This window comes from Perca fluviatilis, chromosome 11 (assembly GCF_010015445.1).
Source record: "Perca fluviatilis chromosome 11, GENO_Pfluv_1.0, whole genome shotgun sequence".
NCBI lineage: Eukaryota > Metazoa > Chordata > Actinopteri > Perciformes > Percidae > Perca > Perca fluviatilis.
Window position 1 is genome coordinate 3085475 of NC_053122.1, and position 24000 is coordinate 3109474.

General features: G+C 41.4%; 1 protein-coding gene across 1 annotated transcript in view; it reads right to left on the reverse strand.

Moving 5' to 3' along the window:
- The window catches only part of LOC120568519, a 242933-nt gene that overhangs the window by 185953 nt on the left and 32980 nt on the right, over positions 1–24000 (reverse strand). Inside the window, exon 3 of the mRNA XM_039816092.1 lies at positions 18657–18820. Within this exon, the coding sequence (XP_039672026.1) occupies positions 18657–18820 (164 nt within the window). The remainder of the gene's footprint in view (positions 1–18656; positions 18821–24000) is intronic.

A 24000-nucleotide genomic window follows, 5' to 3' on the forward strand; every position in this document is an offset into this window, starting at 1 on the left:
GTAAATGTGTTGCTTTTTCCAACATTTTTGTACGCTTTTTGTTGACATGAAGGCCTACAAAAGTCATCATAAGAGTTCCTTTAGCCATCGTAGAATTTAGCAAATCAAGCAGAAAAATGATAAATCTTTTTCTAACAACAACAACAACAACAACAACAACAACTTGTTTTCAAAGCCTAAATATTTAACTCTCTCTCTGCTGCTTCTTCTAGGGCAATTTCTGAGTCTCAGAGTTGGCAAATCTGCCCAAATGTCTGCTTTGAATGTCAGGTAATTTGCATTTTAAAAAACACTTTCCTGTGTATTTGGTTTGGAGCACAACTAGGCGGGCCAAAATCTAGAAAGGCTACTGCAAGAAAAACGTATAGATTATTAAAAAGACATCATTCATGGATCATTGATGTTTGTTTGACTGCCGATGTTAGAGCTAGCGAACGTTAGCGCGCTAACGTTAGCTCGCTGCTAGCGCGCTGCAATCATGCAAAATAAAAAGCAATCCAACAGCACATTATACAACGTAAACAAAGACACGTTTTCTTGCGGCAGCCTTTATAAGATGAGCAGTGGTGAAAGGTATTATAGTCCACGGATGTATTAAGAGAACGTTATAATCTAGTCATGTTATGATAGGAAGTGGAAGTTAACTATGCTCTTCTTCTCCGTTTTTGGTGAATTTCTGTAGCAGAAACAGCGCCACCTATAGGCCTGGAATATGAAGTAGCGTGTTGAGTCATTTACAAGTGGATTCGTTTGGACGCAACTTTTCTTGAAATGAATCCAGGGAAGACGGGTAAAAAAAAAAAGATCGTTTTGGTACGTGTGGACGGGGCCTGAGATTTCATTAGTCCATTAGTTCATGTTTGATGCTTTTTCCATGTGCACTGCAAAAAGAGATGTGTTAAAAATGACATTTGTGAGGGAATTAAAGTACAAATGAAACATAAAAATATAAGGAATTATGCTTAAATGTAATTTTTCCATTACACACTGCAGAAAGAGATGTGTTAAAAATGACACAACATGTGTAGTCCCTGAACACACTCACCACGTGTTAAAATTCTACACATTGTTGTGTCATTTTTAAACACAAGAGTTGTGTCATCTCTTTTTGCAGTGTATTCTCAAAGACTTCGGTAACGAGACAATAAAAAAAATTTGATGCAAATACTTAAAATTTGAAGAAATGCAATTTAAAATTATGAATAGGATTTATCCCACTAATGATTTCTTAAAACACATGTTGTGTCATTTTTAAACACATCTCCTTTTGCACTGTACAGTTTCCTACATCCATTTTAAATCTCTGTTTTAAGAAATCATTAGTGGGATAAATCCTATTCATAATTTTAAATTGCATTTCTTCAAATTTTAAGTATTTACATCAAATTTTTTTGATTGTCTCGTTACCGAAGTCTTTGAGAATACACTGCAAAAAGAGATGACACAACTCTTGTGTTAAAAATGACACAACATGTGTAGAATTTTAACACATGTGGTGAGTGTGTTCAGGGACTACACATGTTGTGTCATTTTTAACACATCTCTTTCTGCAGTGTGTAATGGAAAAATTACATTTAAGCATAATTCCTTGTATTTTTATGTCTCATTTGTACTTTAATTCCCTCACAAATGCTGAAAGAGTCTATCTCATTTCCCACATGTAGATTTTGATTCTAACTTTGTGAGACGTCCAGTCTGGAACATAATGTGAGCCGTTTGTCTGAACAGATAGGGGGCTACAAGGTCACCCTAAAACTATCTCTAGTTTTCCCATGCCAGTTAAGATGTAACTGGGGGGATGAAAGTCATACAGGGAGGAGGAGGTGAGATGTCTCCAAGATGTCTCTGTTGTATTTATCGGATTGTCTTCATGTGTATCAGATTGCCTGTCAAATAATAATCGTAAAATAAAATTGTAGTGTCATAATAATCCAAGTGCGTGTGTGCTGTCACTCTGAAGATGCTCATTTGAGAAACTGACTCCACGCTGGGCTGCGGCCTTTTGTGAAATCATGTTGCTCCTATATTTGCAAATATATCTTTTTTTTAATAAAATACAAAAACCCAACTTGGTTTTAGTCTCAGTCTGTCTTATTTGTTTCAATTTACTAAACTCTCAAAAAACTTCCCCCCCCCCCCTGCTGCAAAGGAAACTTCCACTACACATGCTGAATGACCTTGTTTCAAAGAAACGTACCAGCACATCTCTGGTAAACACAAGAATTAAGGGTTGACATTTTACCTAACAGATATCACCGTGAAACCTACTTTGATTACTTTCATTAAAGCAGTTATTTCTTGTATTACACGTTTTCTGAAATGTTGTGTTTAAATATGCAAAGGAGGCGTTATCTTATTCAACATATGCATCCTTTTAGCATGACTCTTTGTGGAGAAATTTACAGATCTGTCGATTAAATCAACTAATCGATCAGTCGATGCAATAGAACGAGTGTTAGTCGACTAAGAAGTTCTTCAATCGAGCACACAGCCCTACTAATATCACCGTGACTATCGTTTCCTTGCTTCCCCTTTAAATATTTACTGGTTATTTAATTCCTAATGTTTCATCCTAATGACTTAAACACATAATATGCAACTTTATGTATAAAAACGACCACATTATGCCCCATTTTTTGGATGCTGTCTCTGCCAGAAGCTTTCAGAAAGTTTTTATCCATTTTAACTAGGGTTGGGTACCGAAAACGCTGTGCCAATAGGGTAAACGGTAGTAGCGAGACCGAATAAGAACGAACATTTCGGTGCCTGAATTTACACTACACCTGACAGCAGGTAACGTTAGCCTACCGTTAGCTAGCAGCTGGATTAAACACAGCGGTTAAAATGCTAACGTTAAACAGTGTAAAGCAGGGGTGTCAAACTCAGTTTCCCAGAGGGCCACACTGGAAAAAGAGAATCACACCAAGGACCAGACGTGGAGAGTTTATTGACGTGCTTTTGTTACTGCACGTCACCTTTTTCTAAACATTTTGGTAGCTTTATTACCTAATTTTTGTTGATTTTATTCCGACTTTTTTTGTAAATGTGTTCTTTTCCGACATTTTTGTACGCTTTTTGTTGACATGAAGGCCTACAAAAGTCATAAGAGTTCCTTTAGCCATCGTAGAATTTAGCAAATCAAGCAGAAAAATGATAAATCTTTTTTTAACAACAACAACAACAACTTGTTTTCACAACCTGAATATTTAACTCTCTCTCTGCTGCTTCTTTTGGGGCAATTTCTGAGTCTCAGAGTCGGCAAATCTGCCCAAATGTCTGTTTTGAATGTCAGGTAATTTGCATTTAAAAAAAACACTTTCCTGTGTTTTTGGTTTGGCGCACAACTAGGCGGGCCAAAATCTATTGTGAACCCAAATTGATATACGGGCCGGATCCAAATCTGCAACGGGCCCGGATTTGGCCCTCGAGCCTCGAGTTTGACACTAGGGGGTGGGAATCCCCAGAGGCCTCACGATACGATATCATCACGATACTTGTGTCACGATAAGATACTATTGCGATTATAAAGATATTGCAATATTCTGCGATATATATTGCAATGTACTACCTTTTTTCCCCAACTTCAAATTTTTCCCCAATTTCAAATTATGTCCCGAAAGGACAATTTTGTCAACATCTGTTTCATCTAAAAAGATACATTTCTCTGTTTGTTCATCTCACTTCAATTTTATTGCTGCAAAATGAGATTGTCAAGCAGACAGACTGACCAACACATATATCATAAAAGATCCATACTTGGCGTCTGTGTATCGATACTGTATCGATAGCTGTAGTAGCCCCCAAACTCTGGAATTCCCTCCCACCCCATATCAAACCATGTAATACAATTGCTAGTTTTAAATCAAATCTGAAGACGCATTTTTACTCTCTTGCTTTTAACTCTCCTTGATTCCTGTTTTTTTTTTTTTTTTACAAACATTGTTCCTTTGTTGTTTTATTCTATGTTGCATTGTTAATTCTTTCTTTGCCCATTTGTATTCATGGTGCCTCGCACATGCGATTATGTATTTTTAAGGCATATTGTCTCTGCCTTCCCTGTTTTTTCTGTAAAGCACTTTGGGTCAACAGTTGTTCGTTTAAATGTGCTATACAAATAAAAATGACTTGACTTGACTTGACTTGACTGTATTGCCACGGAAAGTATTGCGATACTATGCTGTATCGATTTTTTCCCCCCACCCCTATTTGGTGTGAAGTGTGACTGCATTTCCCTGTAGAGGATTCCAGCAGCGGGACGTCCCAGGGTAACCGCCTGACTGCAGCGCAGCAGCTGCCGTTGTCGGAATTGGACAACACAGACGGTGCGTTCACTTGAAACCGGTAGCCTCGTGGTGCATTCTTCTTCTCGCATCCAATATCACAGTAAATTAAATGTGATTCTGGTTCTTGGTGTGGTCCCTCCACGCCCTACTGTCTCCTCGCAGGTGTTGCATATTGTAAACTTGTTATCTTCTGCTCACACGCTGAAGAATGTCCAAACAGCTGACATGCTGCAGGTTAACTCACCAGGTTCCCTACATGTGGGAGAATAGCACCGACACGCTTCACACCGCGAGCTGGTACGCGCCACACACGGCAAAACAACAAAATGTTGGAAAAAGTGATATTAAAGCGCCCATATTATGCTCATTTTCAGGTTCATAACTGTATTTTAAGGTTGTACCTCTCTCTCACTGCTGCAGATCCTCTTTTCACCTGGTTTCTGTTTTAGCTACAGAGTGAGACCTCTTTTCTTCTTCTTCTTCTGTACTATCTTTGATTGCACTCGCACATTAGCCAGCTCATTAGCCAGCTCATTTCGGACTGTGATGTCACAGTCCGAGGCAGATGTTGACCAGCTCACCCGGAGACTGAAGGCAGGACACATTCAGAAACCGTATCTCACTCAAAACAGCATGGATGGATGTTTGTATGTGTGTGGAAGCACCAGAGACACAGAAGAACACCCCAAATCACCAGAAAAAGTGTTTTTTCATAATATGGGCACTTTAAGGTCAGAAAAAGCTTCCAAAACGTGGTTTAAAGAAATAAAATAAGGGTGGAGGCTGAGGTTGAAATCTCCACTTTTGAGCAAAATTAAAAATTTTGAGCGTCAACCACATTATTTTCTGCATTCTGGAGACATTTTCCTGCAACAATTTATGGTGCAAATGTCTTTAATTATGTAAAGGAAATTATAATAGTTTTTAAGGGGGGATTGCACTGGCAAGTTGCAATGTCTTATAGGTGGCGTCCGTGTGTGCTGTGGCGTCCTTGAGAACTGTAACTCGTTTAACTTCTGTTGTCAGTTAACCGTAGCGTTGACCGGCATGAAAGCGCCATATCTCAGACAGACCTGCAGCTCGCCAGTCATGGCCGAGCACGTGGAAACCGGCCAGTTCCGGTCACCGGCTGCTCTATCGGTGCAGCTCTAGTTCTGATGTGTGCATGTGTTTTACTTACAGAGTGCAACTCCACTTATTTCTGCTTAACAACTTAAACAGAGGTGTAAGTAGAGGAAGTTTGTTTACAGCAAAAAGCTACGTAGCAACTCAAAGTAACAGGACAACTAGCACATCAAAATGCATGAAATCTTCTGCTTACAACTTTAAAAAAAACACAAACAGATGATGTGATGACGCCGGTTGCAAAACATGGAAACACAAACCGGAACCTAAAAAGTCAAAAGAATATATATATATATAATGAACTGCAACCTGCACATTGAACCAGAACTAAGAACCACCACCACGAAGGTCCTGAACAGCAGTACAGCTCCAGTCTCTCTGAGGGGACCCTAAAGCTTTCACACGTTTACCAACCGGATGACGAGATGCTCCAATTTTGGGTTTCTTTCAAGCCAAATTGTCAAAAATAAATAACCTGGATGGTTCCCTACAGCGCTCTTAGTAAGTTAAATTAATGATCAGTTCACTACTTTCACTGAATTTGGGGGATTTAATCAATTTTTATAGCATTTGAAGAAGAAAATTGAAAAAGGTTAAAAAAAAAGTAACAAAAAAGCGCAGAAATGTCAAAAAAGCGCAGAAAAGAAATCGACAAAGACATAAAAAGTGATAAAGAACATCGGGAAAAGTGACAAACACTTGAGGGAAAAACAAGCAAACTTTAATTTGTCACTTTTTCCAACATTTTTTTACACTTTTCCCCTTTGTTGTTTCGTTTTTGGAGGGAGGCAGCGGTAGAGCAGCAACTCCCAATCGTGGTTATTTTTTGGGGGCATTTTTTTAAATTATGTTTATTAATTTTTTAACATGTTTTTGTCGCTTTTTTGGCATTTTATTTTATGATGTTTGTCAATTGTAGAGAGCAGCAACTCCCATTATGTGTTCTGTGAGGGAAAATGACCATTTTTGTCAAAGGATTCTGGTGGCTTTGCAGAGATAACTACTATATCTATCTATCTATCTATCTATCTATCTATCTATCTATCTATCTATCTATCTATCGCACAGGCCAAAAGTTTGGACACACCTTCTCATTCAGTGTGTTTCCTTTTTATTTTCATGACTATTTACATTGTAGATTCTCACTGAAGGCATCAAAACTATGAATGAACACATATGGAATTATGTACTAAGCAAAAAAGTGTGAAATAACTGAAAACATGTCTTATATTTTAGATTCTTCAAAGTAGCCACCCTTTGCTTTTTTTGATAGCTCTGCAAACCCTTGGTGTTCTCTCAATGAGCTTCATGAGGTAGTCACCTGAAATGGTTTTACCTTCACAGGTGTGCTTTGTCAGGGTTCATTAGTGGAAGTTTTTCCCTTATTAATAAAAAAGCAAAGGGTGACTACTTTCAAGAATCTAAAATATAAGACATGTTTTCAGTTATTTCACACTTTTTTGTTAAGTACATAATTCCATATGTGTTCATTCATAGTTTTGATGCCTTCAGTGAGAATCTACAATGTAAATAGTCATGAAAATAAAAAGGAAATGCATTGAATGAGAAGGTGTGTCCAAACTTGTATCCGCCTGTACTCTATCTATCTATCTATCTATCTATCTATCTATCTATCTATCTATCTATCTATCCATCTAAATAACTTAAAATAAATAAATTATCAGTTCACTACTTTCATTGAATTTGGGTGTTTTATACAATTTTATAGCATTTTGGGCAGGGGAATGATACAAGAACATTGGGGGGGGAAAATGGACAAAAAATAGATTTAGAAAAGTAGGAAAAAACAAAAAGCAACCCGACAAAAACATCAGAAAAAGTGACAAAAATGTCGGGAAAGGTAACGAAAAAGTGTCGACCGATTTTAGTTTGAAATTTTTACCCAGAAAAACTAAAAGTTGCAGGTCAACGAGAAGACAAAACAAGGGTTAAAGGATCTTTAATAAGTTATTCCACTAACTATAAATAATGTTCACTTAAAAACACCTTTCTCTAAATCCTCCTCCTGTGTTTATTTGGATTGGCTCCACTTTTTAAACATTCACTACCGTTCATATTCTATTCCGAATTAAGGTCCCATGGCGGCCCACAGGAAGGGGAGGGACTTCGCCTCTCTATTGTAACAAACAGAATATGTTGTTTACAAAACTCATTGATTTTGGATTACTGTAAATGTACTGATTGTGGAACAAACTCTTCATGTATCTACGCTGAGGTCAGGAGGTGTACTGTTCAGACCCGACAACATGGACCAAAATAAATGAAGCAAAATGAACCATGACCCCTGAACGCAGCACAAACTGCCTCACCGTGTCGCTGTGTTTCTTCACACTTTGGCTCTGTCTTCGGTCCTGGACCCTATCTTCCCATGTGTTTGTGTCTAGGTGACTGACGGTCTTTGAAATTGGTCCAGTATTAATGGACAACCCAGAGGCAATGTAACGTTAACGGACAGATGTTCAGCAGCAGTCAGCATCCACTAAAAGTTCTGTTTTTGCCGCTGACAGACTCAGATTATTATTCTAAGTGTCTGACAACATTATGGAAAGGATCCCTACAGAGATAGAGCTTTTAGTTAAAGAGTAAGATCCTTTTAGTTTAACATGAAACAGCCCCGAAATCACCATCACCAAACTACACCAGACTCCATGTAAATAATCAGGACTTTTAGCGTGTATAGAGCCAGCATATCTCCACCAGACTCCATGTAAATAATCAGGACTTTTATCATCGTAAAACACACTTCATTCAATGTGGACCGAAACTAAATAAAACTACCAAAAGCCCATTGGTTCATCTTTCCACTGTTCCAACAATCACCACTCTGGTTTGGTTGAAATAAACCCTTAATTCACCCATTTACATGTGGAGATATGCTGGCTCTATACACGCTAAAAGTCCTGATTATTTACATGGAGTCTGGTGGAGATATGCTGGCTCTACACCCCTTAAAATCCTGATTATTTACATGGAGTCTGGTGGAGATATGCTGGTCTATACACGGCTAAAAGTCCTGATTATTTACATGGAGTCTGGTGGAGATATGCTGGCTCTATACACGCTAAAAGTCCTGATTATTTACATGGAGTCTGGTGGAGATATGCGGCGCTCTATACACGCTAAAAGTCCTGATTATTTACATGGAGTCTGGTGGAGATATGCTGGCTCTATACACGCTAAAAGTCCTGATTATTTACATGGAGTCTGGTGGAAATATGCTGGCTCTATACACGCTAAAAGTCCTGATTATTTACATGGAGTCTGGTGGAATATGCTGGCTCTATACACGCTAAAAGTCCTGATTATTTACATGGAGTCTGGTGGAAATATGCTGGCTCTATACACGCTAAAAGTCCTGATTATTTACATGGAGTCTGGTGGAGATATGCTGGCTCTATACACGCTAAAAGTCCTGATTATTTACATGGAGTCTGGTGGAGATATGCTGGCTCTATACACACTAAAAGTCCTGATTATTTACATGGAGTCTGGTGGAGATATGCTGGCTCTATACACGCTAAAAGTCCTGATTATTTACATGGAGTCTGGTGGAGATATGCTGGCTCTATACACGCTAAAAGTCCTGATTATTTACATGGAGTCTGGTGGAGATATGCTGGCTCTATACACGCTAAAAGTCCTGATTATTTACATGGAGTCTGGTGGAGATATGCTGGCTCTACACACGCTAAAAGTCCTGATTATTTACATGGAGTCTGGTGGAGATATGCTGGCTCTATACACGCTAAAAGTCCTGATTATTTACATGGAGTCTGGTGGAGTTTGGTGATGGTGATTTCGGGGCTGTTTCATGTTAAACTAAAAGGATCTTACACTTTAACTAAAAGGTCTATCTCTGTAGGGATCCATCCCATAATGTTGTCAGACACTTAGAATAATAATCTGAGTCTGTCAGCGGCAACAAACTGAACTTTTAGTGGACGCTGACTGATGCTGAACATTAGTCCTGTAGAGTTACATTACAGCCCGGTTCACGGCTGCCATGTTCCAGCGTTCTCGCTCAACACTGGACCAGATTTAAAGATTTTAGTTCACATCAGTCACTTACACACAAAAGTCAGTCCTTCCAGAAAAATGCAGTTTTTTTGCGATCGTTTCTGGCAAAAATCCTTGATTATGCGGCACGTTTTCTTAAAAAAAATGCAATGGAATATGCTATATATGATATTTATGCAATTTGATGCGATGAAATTGCGGGAACTTGCAAAAATTGCAGTTTGATGAAAAAGAGAAAAAAGTGATTCCCTCAACACCCTGCTTTTCGATGATAATTAACGGTAATTACGTCACTTCATAACGTTCTGTGAAGTAAACGCAACATTTTTCAACTTTCTGCTGAGATACAGTACAGGCCAAAAGTTTGGACACACCTTCTCATTCAATGTGTTTCTTTTTTATTTTCATGACTATTTACATTGTAGATTCTCACTGAAGGCATCAGAACTATGAATGAACACATATGGAATTATGTACTTAACAACAAAGTGTGAAATAACTGAAAACATGTCTTATATTTTAGATTCTTCAAAGTAGCCACCCTTTGCTTTTTTTGATAACTCTGCAAACCCTTGGTGTTCTCTCAATGAGCTTCATGAGGTAGTCACCTGAAATGGTTTTACCTTCACAGGTGTGCTTTGTCAGGGTTAATTAGTGGAAGTTTTTCCCTTATTAATAAAAAAAGCAAAGGGTGTCTACTTTGAGGAATCTAAAATATAAGACATGTTTTCAGTTATTTCACACTTTTATGTTAAGTACATAATTCCATATGTGTTCATTCATAGTTTTGATGCCTTCAGTGAGAATCTACAATGTAAATAGTCATGAAAATAAAAAGGAAACGCATTGAATGAGAAGGTGTGTCCAAACTTTTGGCCTGTACTGTATATATACACACTCCTTTTTCACTTTCAGACTCCTTTACGTTGTATATAAATAAACTACAGCGACACCTTGAGACAATCTGGGCAGACCTGACCCCTGGACCCAGACCCCACCCACCCAGACCCCACCCTCCCTCTCCGATGAGCCAAAGCACAAGAGGACTGGATACAGGACATGCGGCGAGGGTGAACACCCCCCCCCACCCCCCACCGACTGCAGGCTGGTGGTACTTACTTGTCCGTCAGGGCCAGGCGGGCGTTTGGCCTGCGCCAACGCGTGGAGGATTTCATTAAGGAGGGGCGAGTCCTACGAGCGACGACGTTTGTTTTACGATCAGAGAAAGAGGAAAGAAAGACAAGTTCAATACAAGCAAACAAGACAGGGCACACCTGGATCTGTGTGTGTGTGTGTGTGTGTGTGTGTGTGTGTGTGTGTGTGTGTGTGTGTGTGTGTCTCTGTATGTGTGTTGTGTGTCTGTCTCTGTGTGTGTGTGTGTGTGTGTGTGTGTGTGTGTGTGTCTCTGTATGTGTGTTGTGTGTCTGTCTCTGTGTGTGTGTGTGTGTGTGTGTGTGTGTGTGTGTGTGTGTGTGTGGGTCTCTCTGAATGTGTTTGTGTGTGTCTCTGTATGTGTGTTGTGTGTCTGTCTCTGTGTGTGTGTGTGTGTGTGTGTGTTGTGTGTGTGTCTCTGAATGTGTGTGTGTGTGTGTGTGTGTCTCTCTCTATGTATGTGTGTGTCTCTGTATGTATGTGTGTGTTGTGTGTCTCTGAACATGTGTGTGTGTGTGTGTGTGTGTGTCTCTGTATGTATGTGTGTGTTGTGTGGGTCTCTCTGAATGTGTGTTGAGTGTGTCTGTCTCTGTGTGTGTGTGTGTGTCTGTGTTGTGCGTGTGTGTGTGTGTGTCTCTCTCTCTCTGAATGTGTGTGTGTCTCTCTGAATGTGTGTGTGTGTCTCTCTCTGTATGTATGTGTGTGTGTGTCTCTGTTTGTGTGTCTCTCTGAAAGTGTGTGTGTGTCTCTCTGAATGTGTGTGCATGAGTGTGTTTCTCTGACTGTGTGTGTGTGTGTGTGTGTGTGTGTGTGTGTGTGTGTGTGTGTGTGTGTGTGTGTGTGTGTGTGTGTGCGCGCGCCACAACAAGATAATGCTCATTTTCAAGCAGAAAAAGCAAAAAAAGCTGATGATTACCGGATGGAATAAAATAAGAGAAATGCTCAAATGAATCAATGGAAGAGAGAGTCAGATCTGTTAGCCTAGCTTAGCACAAACACTGGAAACAGGGGGGAACTGCTAGCATAGCTCCAGTGGTGGAAAGTAACCAAGTACATTTACCCAAGTTCTGTAAGTAGGGATGGAACAAGACACACAACTCACCATTCAATGACTTAACTTATTAAGTATTTTATATCAGAAATATGAGTTGCTTTCAACCAAATTGCCCAAAATAACATGGATGCATGCATGTATTTTGTATGGAACCTAGATATAACATTGTTTGCAGGTACAATTAATTGATTACTTGTGTTTTATTCCATTTTATATGATTTCAAAAACTTTTTTTAATGGTTTCAAAACATTGTCCTGACCAAAAGTTGACATGTACCAGTCTGTGGTTATCCGCTCAGCATCGTCGGATCCTTATTAGTCAAAATAATTCATAATTTTAAACTCAAAAAGTACGTAACATGTCATATACATTAGGTTTATTGATCATGAATTAAAAAGAGTTAAGAAAAGTGACAAAAAACTTTTTTTAAAGCATCAAATAATTGAAAAAAAAGAAATGACAGAAAATGTTGGAAAAAGTGCCAAAAAAAAGTTCATTTTAAATTTGTGACCGGGAACTTCTTGCCAAAGATGGTACAAGAGCAGAACTAAACATCGTTTTAATAACTTTACTGGTCAGCTCTTATGAGAAACTGTGTTGGCTTTTTAAAAACCTTCATCTGGAACTTTTAAAGCTACTTTGATATTGAGTGTTTCTGTGTCTGTGTGTGTGTGTGTGTGTGTGTGTGTGTGTGTTGTGTGTGTGTGTGTGTGTGTGTGTCTCTCTGTTGTATGTATGTGTTTCTCTCTGTATGTGTGTTGTGTGTGTGTGTGTGTGTGTGTGTGTGTCTCTCTGTATGTGTGTGTGTTGTGTGTGGCTCTTGTATGTGTGTGTGTGGCTCTCTCTGTGTGTGTGTGTGTGTGTGTGTGTGTATGTGTGTGTGGCTCTCTGTATGTGTGTTTATGTGTGTGTGGCTCTCTTGTATGTGGTGTTGTTGTGTGTGTGTGTGTGTGTCTCTCTGTATGTATGTATGTGTGTGTGTGTTGTGTGTGTGTCTGTGTGTCTCTCTGTATGTATGTGTGTGTGTGTGTGTGTGTCTGTGTGTCTCTCTATATGTATGTGTGTGTGTGTGTGTGTGTGTGTGTGTGTCTCTCTGTATGTATGTGTGTGTGTGTGTGTGTGTGTCTGTGTGTCTCTCTGTATGTATGTGTGTGTTTGTGTGTGTCTGTCTGTCTGTCTGTCTGTCTGTCTGTCTGTGTGTCTGTGTGTGTATGTGTATATGTGTGTGTGTGTGTGTGTGTGTGTGTGTGTGTCTATGTGTGTGTGTGTGTGTGTGTGTGTGTGTGTGTGTGTGTGTGTGTCTATGTGTGTGTGTGTGTGTGTCTATGTGTGTGTGTGTGTGTGTGTGTGTGTGTGTGTGTGTCTATGTGTGTGTGTGTGTGTGTCTATGTGTGTGTGTGTGTGTCTATGTGTGTGTGTGTCTATGTGTGTGTGTGTGTGTGTGTGTGTGTGTGTGTGTGTGTGTGTGTGTGTGTGTGTCTATGTGTGTGTGTGTCTATGTGTGTGTGTGTGTGTGTGTGTGTGTGTGTGTGTGTGTGTGTGTGTGTGTGTGTGTGTGTGTGTGTGTGTGTGTGTGTGTGTGTGTGTGTGTGTGTGTGTGTGTGTGTGTGTGTGTGTGATATTCTGTGTCTGATATTCTGTGTCGGTCTAAAATGTTCTCTTCTTTGCCTCTTCGATGATAATAACCAAGTTCATTTAGTCGTTCCAGACACCAGCTGTTAGGACGTTTCCTCCAAAAACTACAGCTTAAAAGAAGAAGTTAAGAATAAATCTATTTCATGCCAGGACCAGAAAATGACATTTTGTGGATTATTTTCCAATTTCTGCCTAATCCCATCAGCGGTTATAAAAACATGGGATTACATGAAGAGATACAACAGCAACAAATATAGCAACCACATATTTCAGATCTACACAAATCTATTGTGTGTGTGTGTCTCTCTGTGTGTGTGTGTGTGTGTGTGTGTGTGTGTGTGTGTGTGTGTGTGTGTGTGTGTGTGTGTGTGTGTCTCTCTGTATGTGTGTGTGTCTCTCTCTGTATGTGTGTGTGTCTCTGTATGTGTATGTGTCTGTGTGTGTCTCTCTGTATGTGTATATGTGTGTGTGCGTGTGTGTGGGGGTGTGTGTGTCTGTCTCTGTATGTGTGTGTGTCTCTGTATGTGTGTGTGTCTCTGTATGTGTGTGTGTCTCTGTATGTGTATATGTGTGTGTGTGTGTCTGTGTGTGTCTCTCTGTATGTGTGTGTGTCTCTGTATGTGTATGTGTGTGTGTGTGTCTGTGTGTGTCTCTCTGTATGTGTGTGTGTCTGTGTGTGTGTGTGTGTGTGTGTGTGTGTGTGTGTGTGTGTGTCTGTCTCTCTGTATGTGTGTGCGCGTGCGTGCGTGCGCGCGTGTCTGTCTGTCTGTCTCTGTATGTGTGAGTGTGAGTGTGTCTCTGTGTGTGTGTGTGTGTGTGTGTGTGTGTGTGTGTGTGTGTCTCTGTCTGTGTGTGTGTGTGTGTGTGTGTGTGTGTGTGTGTGTGTGTGTGTGTGTGTGTGTGTGTGTGTGTGTGTGTCTGTGTGTGTCTCTGTGTGTTTATGTATTGTCACACTTATTTTGTTGTCGATTGTCTTGTTGTGTATTCATGTGTGTTAAATGTGTATTGTGTTTTGAATGTGAAGCCCTGGTAGTTCCTAATATTTACCAGACACAGTTTAATTTCTCCTGTCCCTTTAAGAGAGCTGATTACATCTAAAAACTAACTCTCTCTCCGTGTAATAAGCAAGACATTTGGATGGAGAGAAGCAGATAAAAATGTTGATGACACAGTGTTCAATCCCTCCTGAAGCATTTTATATCAAACAGACGACAAAAAGCACCTTTCACTCTTCTTCTCGTGATGTTTTAAAGGTGTGATCTATTTTTAATATTCTCCATTTTAACTTCTTTTGTTCCCAAGAAACGGCAGCAGTTCAGACATGAAGGCAAACCATGTCAGTGTTAAGGGACAGATAGGTGTCAACCGATATGGTTATACAGTTATTCCTTCCCTCCTCTTCTTTTCCTTTTCTTCCCTACATTCTTTCCTACGTACTTCCTTTCCTTTGTCCTTCCTTACCATCCTTTGAAGCCTGAAAACGTATTAACCTTTTAATGAAAATCAAATCTGTCCTCGTCTGTCTTGGCATTGTCCCCTAACCCAAGCCATTGTTCCCTAACTCTAACCCAAGGCATTGCCCCTAACTCTAACCCAAGCCATTGTCCCCTAACTCTAACCCAAGCCATTGTTCCCTAACTCTAACCCAAGGCATTGCCCCCTAACCCAAGCCATTGTCCCTCAACTCTAACCCAAGCCATTGTTCCCTAACTCTAACCCAAGGCATTGTCCCCCCAACTCTAACCCAAGCCATTGTTCCCTAACTCTAACCCAAGCCATTGTTCCTAACTCTAACCTAGATCCATTGTCCCATAACTCTAACCCAAGCCATTGTCCCTTAACTCCTAACCCGAAGCCATTGTCCCTTAACTCTAACCCGCCATTGTTCCTTAACTCTAACCCAAGCCATTGTCCCTAACTCTAACCCAAGCCATTGTTCGACCTACTCGAACCCAATGTCCCTCAACTCTAACCCAAGGCATTGTCCCATAACTCTAACCCAAGGCATTGTCCCTTAACTCTAACCCAAGCCATTGTCCCTCAACTCTAACCCAAGACATTGTCCCCTAACTCTAACCCAAGGCATTGTCCCTAACTCTAACCCAAGACGTCATCTGCTACTCTAACCCAAGGCATTGTCCCTAACTCTAACCCAAGACATTGTCCTATAACTCCTATAAGCCATTGTCCCCAACTCTAAGCCAAGCCATTGTCCCTAACTCTAACCTAAGCCATTGTCCCTCCCCTCACCCAAAGCCATTGTCCCTAACTCTAACCCAAGGCATTGTCCCTTAACTCTAACCCAAGGCATTGTCCCATAACTCTAACCCAAGCCATTGTCCCTTAACTCTAACCCAAGGCATTGTCCCCTAACTCTAACCCAAGCCATTGTTCCCTAACTCTAACCCAAGCCATTGTCCCCTAACTCTAACCCAAGCCATTGTCCCCTAACTCTAACCCAAGCCATTGTCCCTTAACTCTAACCCAAGGCATTGTCCCCTAACTCTAACCCAAGCCATTGTCCCTTAACTCTAACCCAAGGCATTGTCCCCTAACTCTAACCCAAGCCATTGTCCCTTAACTCTAACCCAAGGCATTGTCCCCTAACTCTAACCCAAGCCATTGTCCCTTAACTCTAACCCAAGCCATTGTCCCATAACTCTAACCCAAGCCATTGTCCCTTAACTCTAACCCAAGGCATTGTTCCCTAACTCTAACCCAAGCCATTGTCCCTTAACTCTAACCCAAGCCATTGTCCCCTAACTCTAACCCAAGCCATTGTCCCTTAACTCCTAACCAGGCGTATGTTCCCTAACTCTAACCCAAGCCATTGTCCCTTAACTCTAACCCAAGCCATTGTCCCTTAACTCTAACCCAAGCCATTGTCCCTTAACTCTAACCCAAGCCATTGTCCCCTAACTCTAACCCAAGCCATTGTCCCTTAACTCTAACCCAAGCCATTGTCCCTTAACTCTAACCCAAGCCATTGTCCCCTAACTCTAACCCAAGCCATTGTCCCCTAACTCTAACCCAAGCCATTGTCCCTAACTCTAACCCAAGGCATTGTCCCTTAACTCTAACCCAAGCCATTGTCCCCCAACTCTAACCCAAGCCATTGTCCCTCAACTCTAACCCAAGCCATTGTCCCCTAACTCTAACCCAAGCCATTGTCCCTTAACTCTAACCCAAGCCATTGTCCCTTAACTCTAACCCAAGACATTGTTCCCTAACTCTAACCCAAGCCATTGTCCCCTAACTCTAACCCAAGCCATTGTCCCTTAACTCAAACGGCCATTGTCCCTTAACTCTAACCCAAGGCATTGTCCCATAACTCTAACCCAAGCCATTGTCCCTTAACTCTAACCCAAGGCATTGTTCCCTAACTCTAACCCAAGCCATTGTTCCCTAACTCTAACCCAAGACATTGTCCCCTAACTCTAACCCAAGCCATTGTCCCCTAACTCTAACCCAAGCCATTGTCCCCCAACTCTAACCCAAGCCATTGTCCCTCAACTCTAACCCAAGCCATTGTCCCTAACTCTAACCCAAGCCATTGTCCCTACTCTAACTAAGCCATTGTCCCGACTCTAACCCAAGCCATTGTCCCCCAACTCTAACCCAAGGCATTGTCCCATAACTCTAACCCAAGCCATTGTTCCCTAACTCTAACCCAAGCCATTGTCCCCTAACTCTAACCCAAGCCATTGTCCCTTAACTCTAACCCAAGCCATTGTCCCCTAACTCTAACCCAAGCCATTGTCCCCTAACCCAAGCCATTGTCCCCTAACTCTAACCCAAGCCATTGTCCCCTAACTCTAACCCAAGCCATTGTCCCTTAACTCTAACCCAAGACATTGTTCCCTAACTCTAACCCAAGCCATTGTCCCCTAACCCTAGCCCAAGACATTGTCCCCTAACCTTAGCCCAAGGCATTGTCAAGGTGTGCAGCAAAATTGCCGGAACACCAATGAACAACCTTCATGACCTGTAAAAGGAGAGATCTTTAAAAAGGAAGCCAAGTCCATCGTCCATCTTGGCCGATCAGTGCCATCCCCTGGGGTTCAAATATACTTCGCTACCATCAGGGCGCAGATATAATCTTCCAATAGGTTCAAAAAGGTAAATATAGGGCGCTTTCACACCTATAGTTCGGTGGACTCGGTGCAATTCGGGGGTGAAGTTGCAGCATTGTTGCACCTTCCATTTGGTTTGGTTTGAGTTCACACTGCACTTTGTCAAACGCAACAAAACACTGTAAACACGTCATGCTTGTTAATTGGACAGAACATCTGAAACTCCCCAACAAATAATAAGAGCAACACCAAATACTAGAACGTTTGGGGTTTTCTGGTTCTCCTTTAGTGTTGCTAATATTTTAGAAGGCGAACAATGTGAGCAGCTGACAGACAGCAAGTGAAGGAGAGAGAGATGATGATGTCACACAGACCGATGAGGTCACACAGACTGATGATGTCACACAGATGACCAGCGATGTGTGCTTATGGATCTGAAAGTTATCGTCCCTTAAATCATATAGAAGTCTGTAAATTGTGTGCGAGGTTGAAGCTGCAGGCTAGTAAATGCTCTGCCTTTGGTTCACTTTCTGTATTTGTGTATGTGGGGAGTGTGTGTGTGTGTGTGTGTGTGGTAGAGCGAGGGAGAAGTGAGAGAGTGATGGTGATTATCTTCAGAGTGAGTAGTGACTCTAGAGTCATAGTGAGAGAAGAGTGGTTCTTTCTGACCACGGTGGGAAATAGAAATAGAGCTAGGCAATATATCGATATTATATCGATATCGTGATACGAGACTAGATATCGTCTTAGATTTTGGATATCGTAATGTCGTAACATTGCTTAAGTGTCTTTTCCTGGTTTTAAATGCTGCATTACAGTAAAGTGATGTCATGTTCTGAACTTACCAGTCTGTTGTATCTGGTCTATTATTCACCTTTACCCACTTAGTCATTATATCCACATTACTGATGATTATTTATCACAAATGTCATTGTGTAACTATTGTGTGAAAACACCGATAGTCAACACTACAATATCGTTGCAGTATCGATATCGAGGTATTTGGTCAAAAAAATATCGTGATATTTGATTTTCTCCATATCGCCCAGCCCTAGTGGGAAATCTGGAGCAGGAGAAGTTAACCCTCTTCCTTGATTTCATGTTGTTTATGGAGAAGCAGAACCAGGAAATGAGTCGTGAGTGCAACGCACTTTACGCAGAAGTATATATATATATATATATATATATATATATATATATATATATAAAAACGCGCTTAATGCTGGCTGTAAACTGCATTGCCCTTCGGGGATACCTTGAACAGGAAGGGGAGTTGTGCGTTAGGGGACACTTACCTCGATGCTGGTGCTAAGGCTGGGCAGAGTGTCCGAGGTCACCGTTGTGCTTTGAAGGCTGGAGAAGTCCCACAGGTGGACGGGCGCCATGGGGTCCGCCGCCTTGGAAGACTCCACCCATCTCTGACTGTCCAATAAGGTCACTTCGTAAAATTCCTGGATATCTGGGAAGACACAGGGGACAGAAACACCTTTTAATCAAACCGAAAGAAACACAGGCGGTCTCACCCTGGGAGAAAATTCAAGGGATTTTCTAAGACAGACATTCAAGATGGTGTTTTTAGAGGTGTTGAAATTCATCAAATCAATGCATCGAAACGTGGACGTGGACGATGCTGCATTGATAATCAGCCGGCTCATAATCGATTATTTCTGTTTATAATGTAAAATAGGCCTAACAACATTTCTGTTTACATATTCTGGTATGTTTTTGCACATTCAGGAAGTGCCATGTGCTCAGTGCTGTATAGTTTTATGTATCCAAGTTATTTAGTATCAGAGCACTGCAGAATGTTTGGTTTTTGAAGCTTGAAAAGCTATGAATTAAATATCCTACATGGCTTTAATAGAAACATGGATTTGACGCATCGTGATGCATCGAGATATCGAATCAAAGACCTGATAATCGAATCGGGAGATCGGTGAAGATTCACACCTCTAATTGTTTTTGTTCAATAAAATGTAATTTTTTTTAAAAATACAAACATCTAAACAGAATATGCTGTGTGCAATAGAGCTGCAAAGATGACTCAATTAGTTGTCAACTATCAAATTAATCAACTATTTTGATAATCCATTAATCAGTTTGAGTCACTTTTTATGTAAAATCTGGTAAACTTGTGTGATGTCAGCTCGTTAAATGTGAATATTTTCTAGTTTCTTTTCTCCTCTGGGACAGGACACTGACTCCTTCCTTCCTTATTTATTCTTCCTTTACTTTCTTTCCATTATCCCTTCCTTCCCTTTTCTTTTCATCCTTCTTTCCCTTCCTTTTATTCTCTCCGTACTTCCTTTCCTCTTCCCTCCTTACATGCTTACTTAAAAACTTACATAATACTACAGCTGCAAATATGAATGGATTAGTGGTCAACTATTAAATATAATCTCCAACTATTTAGATAATCCATTAATCAGTTTGAGTCATTTTTTATGTAACAACAGGTAAACTGTCTGTGGGTGTGTGTGTGTGTGTGTGTTTCGGTCTGTGTGTGTGGGTGTCTGTCTGCCTGTCTGTCTGTGTGTCTCTGTCTGTCTGTGCCTGTGTGTGTGTTTGTGTGTGTGTGTGTGTGTGTGTGTGTGTCTCTGTCTGTGTGTCTCTGTCTGTCTGTCTGTGCCTGTGTGCCTGTGTGTGTGTGTGTGTGTGTGTGTGTGTGTGTGTGTGTGTGTGTGTGTGTGTGTGTGTGTGTCTCTGTCTGTCTGTGTGTCTCTGTCTGTCTGTGCCTGTGTGTGTGTGTGTGTGTGTGTCTCTGTCTGTCTGTCTGTGCCTCTGTGTGTGTGTGTGTGTGTCTCTGTCTGTCTGTCTGTCTGTCTGTCTGTCTCTGTGCTTGTGTGTGTGTGTGTGTGTGTGTGTGTGTGTGTGTGTGTGTGTGCCTGTGTGTGTGTCTCTGTGCCTGTGCCTGTGTGTGTGTCTCTGTCTGTGCCTGTGTGTGTGTCTGTCTGTGCCTGTGTCTGTCTGTCTGTCTGTCTGTGCCTGTGTCTGTCTGTCTGTCTGTCTGTCGTCTGTCTGTCTGTCTGTCTGTCTGTCTGTCTGTCTGTCTGTCTGTGTCTGTGTCTGTCTGTCTGTCTGTCTGTCTGTCTGTCTGTCTAAAACTCTTATTTTGTATTGTGTTCTGAAGGGGAATTTAAAAAGTAAAAAAAAAAAGGTGTTTTCACTGTTTTTTTTAACTTCAATAAATGCAACATCTTTCAAAAAGTCATGAAAACTGAATATCTTTTGAGTTGTGGACAAAACAGGACATTTAAGGACATAATCTTGGACTTTTTGGGAAACAATGATCCACATTTTTAGAGACCAGACAACCAATCCATTCATCCAGAACAGAATAGGTAGTTGCAGCACTAGTCAGCATGTAAAAGCTAGTTGCTGTTTCAGCCCATAAGTCACCACATCTAACAGAGCGAGTCTGTCCTGCAAGGAGAAGGAGCAGGGGTCAGTAAAGGTCAGTCTCAGCTGTTCTAGCATTCATCAGGTTACGTCGTCGCGTGGCGTCGAAAGCAGACACACAACAACAACATCATCATCATCAGCAGCTAACAGGACTCCAAACATCTCAAGGAACAACTACGCATGGGAAAAGAAACCTGAGCTTTATAAAAAACCCTCGCAGCTAAACGTGGAGTTAGACTCAGGGCGTCAAGCGGCTGGTAGCATTTGAACATTCACTAGCCATTTGGCTACTGGACAAAAAGTTAATTTTGGAGCCTGGTTACACTTCATAAAACAGACATTAAACCATGTGGGCCTTCCCGCTGCAGCTCAGTTTCAGACATTTCCTAGAAATGAGTTTCAGTTTCACGAGACACACATTGAGAAGAAAGAGTAATTATGTGTACACATACACCTATGTGCACTACAGGTCAAAAGTTTGGGGTCACTTAGAAATGTCCATTCCACTCCATTATAGACAGAATACCAGGGCAGCAGTTTTCAGATTACATTATGGGCTTGGATAATTGCAAAAGGGTTGTCCAATGTTTTCTCAGTTAGCCTTTTAAAATGATATCATAGCCTTTGCGACCATTGGATGAATGGTTGCTGATGATGGGCAATGTAGATTTTGTATTAACGATCAGCCATCAACAGTCGAGAACCCCTTTGCAATTATGTAAGCACATAATGTAATCTGAAAACTGCTGCCCTGGTTAAAAAAAACTGTGCAACTGATCTCAGCTGTTAGTCTGTCTAGAATGTAGTGGTCATTTCTAAGTGACCCCAAACTTTTGACCGGTAGTGTACATGTCCTCTGCTCATTCATTCATTCATTCTTTCTTTCCACACATACATATATACACACACACACGTGTGTGTGTGTGTGTGTGTGTGTGTGTGTGTGTGTGTATGTGTGTATATATATATATATATATATATATATATATATATATATATATATATATACGTGTGTGTTTGTCTGTGTGTCTCTGTGTGTGTGTCTCGGTCTGTGTGTCTCTGTCTGTGTGTCTCTGTCTGTGTGTCTCTGTCTGTGTGTCTCTGTGTGCGTCTCCATATGTCTGTCTGTCTGTCTGGGTGTGTGTTTCTGTGTGTCTTATTTTTGTATTGTGTTCTGAAGGGGAATTTAAAAACTTCAACAGTATAAGTAAGAAGAGAAATTTCACAGTTCAAGGTGTTTTCACTGTTGACTTGTTCCACTGTTTTTTAACTTCAATAAATGCGACATCTTTCCAAAAGTCAATGAGTAGTCGTGGTAAACCTGGTAAACCTGATTTTAAATAACCTACCTACCTACCCACCCATCCATCTACAGTGAGTCAAAGTGAAGCTAACTTTATAAAAAGCTACCAGGCCAGCGGCCACAACCAACATGCCATTTTATTTTGGGACGCACAGTTTTGAGGAGGGCTCACAGAGAGAGCAGAGATCTAAAATAACCGAGGCTTTCTTTGGCTCGCCATGCGGCAGCTGACCGCCAGCCAGCCGGCACAGATGGTTACCCATAAACCATCAGGATCAGCACTTCAACAGCTCCTCTCTTCCGCAGCTAGAGAGAGAGAATCATATTTAAAAAACAGAGGCAGCAGCGGGATGATAGGCTAAAAACGTAGGCGTGTCACTGAGCTTTTGGACAGATGAGATCAGCTGATGAGATAATAACGGCTCCACACGGGACAGCAAGGAATAATGAATGAGCATGTGTGAGAGAATTGAATGTTTATCGGGGAAAACCCTGACGAACATCTGGAAAATTTGAGATTTGCTCTGCAAGTCAGTCTGGCCAAGAGCCCATTAAAGCCCATTTCCAATTTTCCCAAATCGAGGCACCAATCACAACCGTTGAGGAGGGCTCTACACCAATCGCAACCTTTGAGACGGGCTCTACACCAATCACAACCTTTGAGACGGGCTTTACACCAATCGCAACCTTTGAGGAGGGCTTTACACCAATCACAACCTTTGAGACGGGCTTTACACCAATCACAACCTTTGAGGCGGGCTTTACACCAATCGCAACCTTTGAGGCGGACTCTACACCAATCGCAACCGTTGAGGCGGGCTCTACACCAATCGCAACCGTTGAGGCGGGCTCTACACCAATCACAACCATTGAGGCGGGCTCTACACCAATCGCAACCATTGAGGCGGGCTTTACACCAATCACAACCGTTGAGGCGGGCTTTACACCAATCACAACCGTTGAGGCGGGCTCTACACCAATCACAACCTTTGAGGCTGGCTCTACACCAATCACAACCTTTGAGGCTGGCTCTACACCAATCGCAACCTTTGAGACGGGCTCTACACCAATCGCAACCTTTGAAGGCGGGCTCTACACCAATCACAACCATTGAGGCGGGCTCTACACCAATCACAACAGTTGAGGCGGGCTCTACACCAATCACAACCGTTAGGGCTCTACACCAATCACAACAGTTGAGGGGGGCTCTACACCAATCACAACAGTTGAGGCGGGCTCTAAACCAATCACAACCGTTGAGGAGGGCTCTACACCAATCACAACCATTGAGGCGGACTCTACACCAATCACAACCGTTGAGGCGGGCTCTACACCAATCACAACCTTTGAGGAGGGCTCTACACGATGACGATAGCGCAGCGACTTTGAAGCAAATTTTGTACATGCTTCCGCCTTGAAACATCCGGAACATCACTGGTCGAATCAGCGATCGCGTCTAATTTAAGCGATTTCAAAGTTTCCTTTTTGTTAAAAACCGAGCAAAAGAACAACACTCGAAGACTTCATATTTAAAAAAAATATGTTGTCGCAGTCTTGTCGACTGGATTCGGCAAAAGCCTGATATATCAGCTTGCCCCTTCATCGCTCTGATTGGTTGAAGGACTATCCAATTGCGCCCAGAGGCATTTTGAGCGGCGTGCGTTGGTGGCGCCCCTTTGGAAATGGGCTGTGAATGAAGCTTCCCCAGACTGGGGCTAGATTGAATGCAGAAAGAAGAGAAATAAAGAAGGCCTAAGCAAAAGTCTTCCAGACTGAACTAACAAAATTAACCTTAGAGCAGAACTTAGAGTAGAATTTGGTAGATTTGCCGACTTTCAGACTCCCAGAAATTCCCCCAGAAGCAGAAGAGTTTTCTAAATTAAAGCTGGGAAACAGGTTGGCAGCCAGTCGACTTTTAAAATGTAATCTTTGTT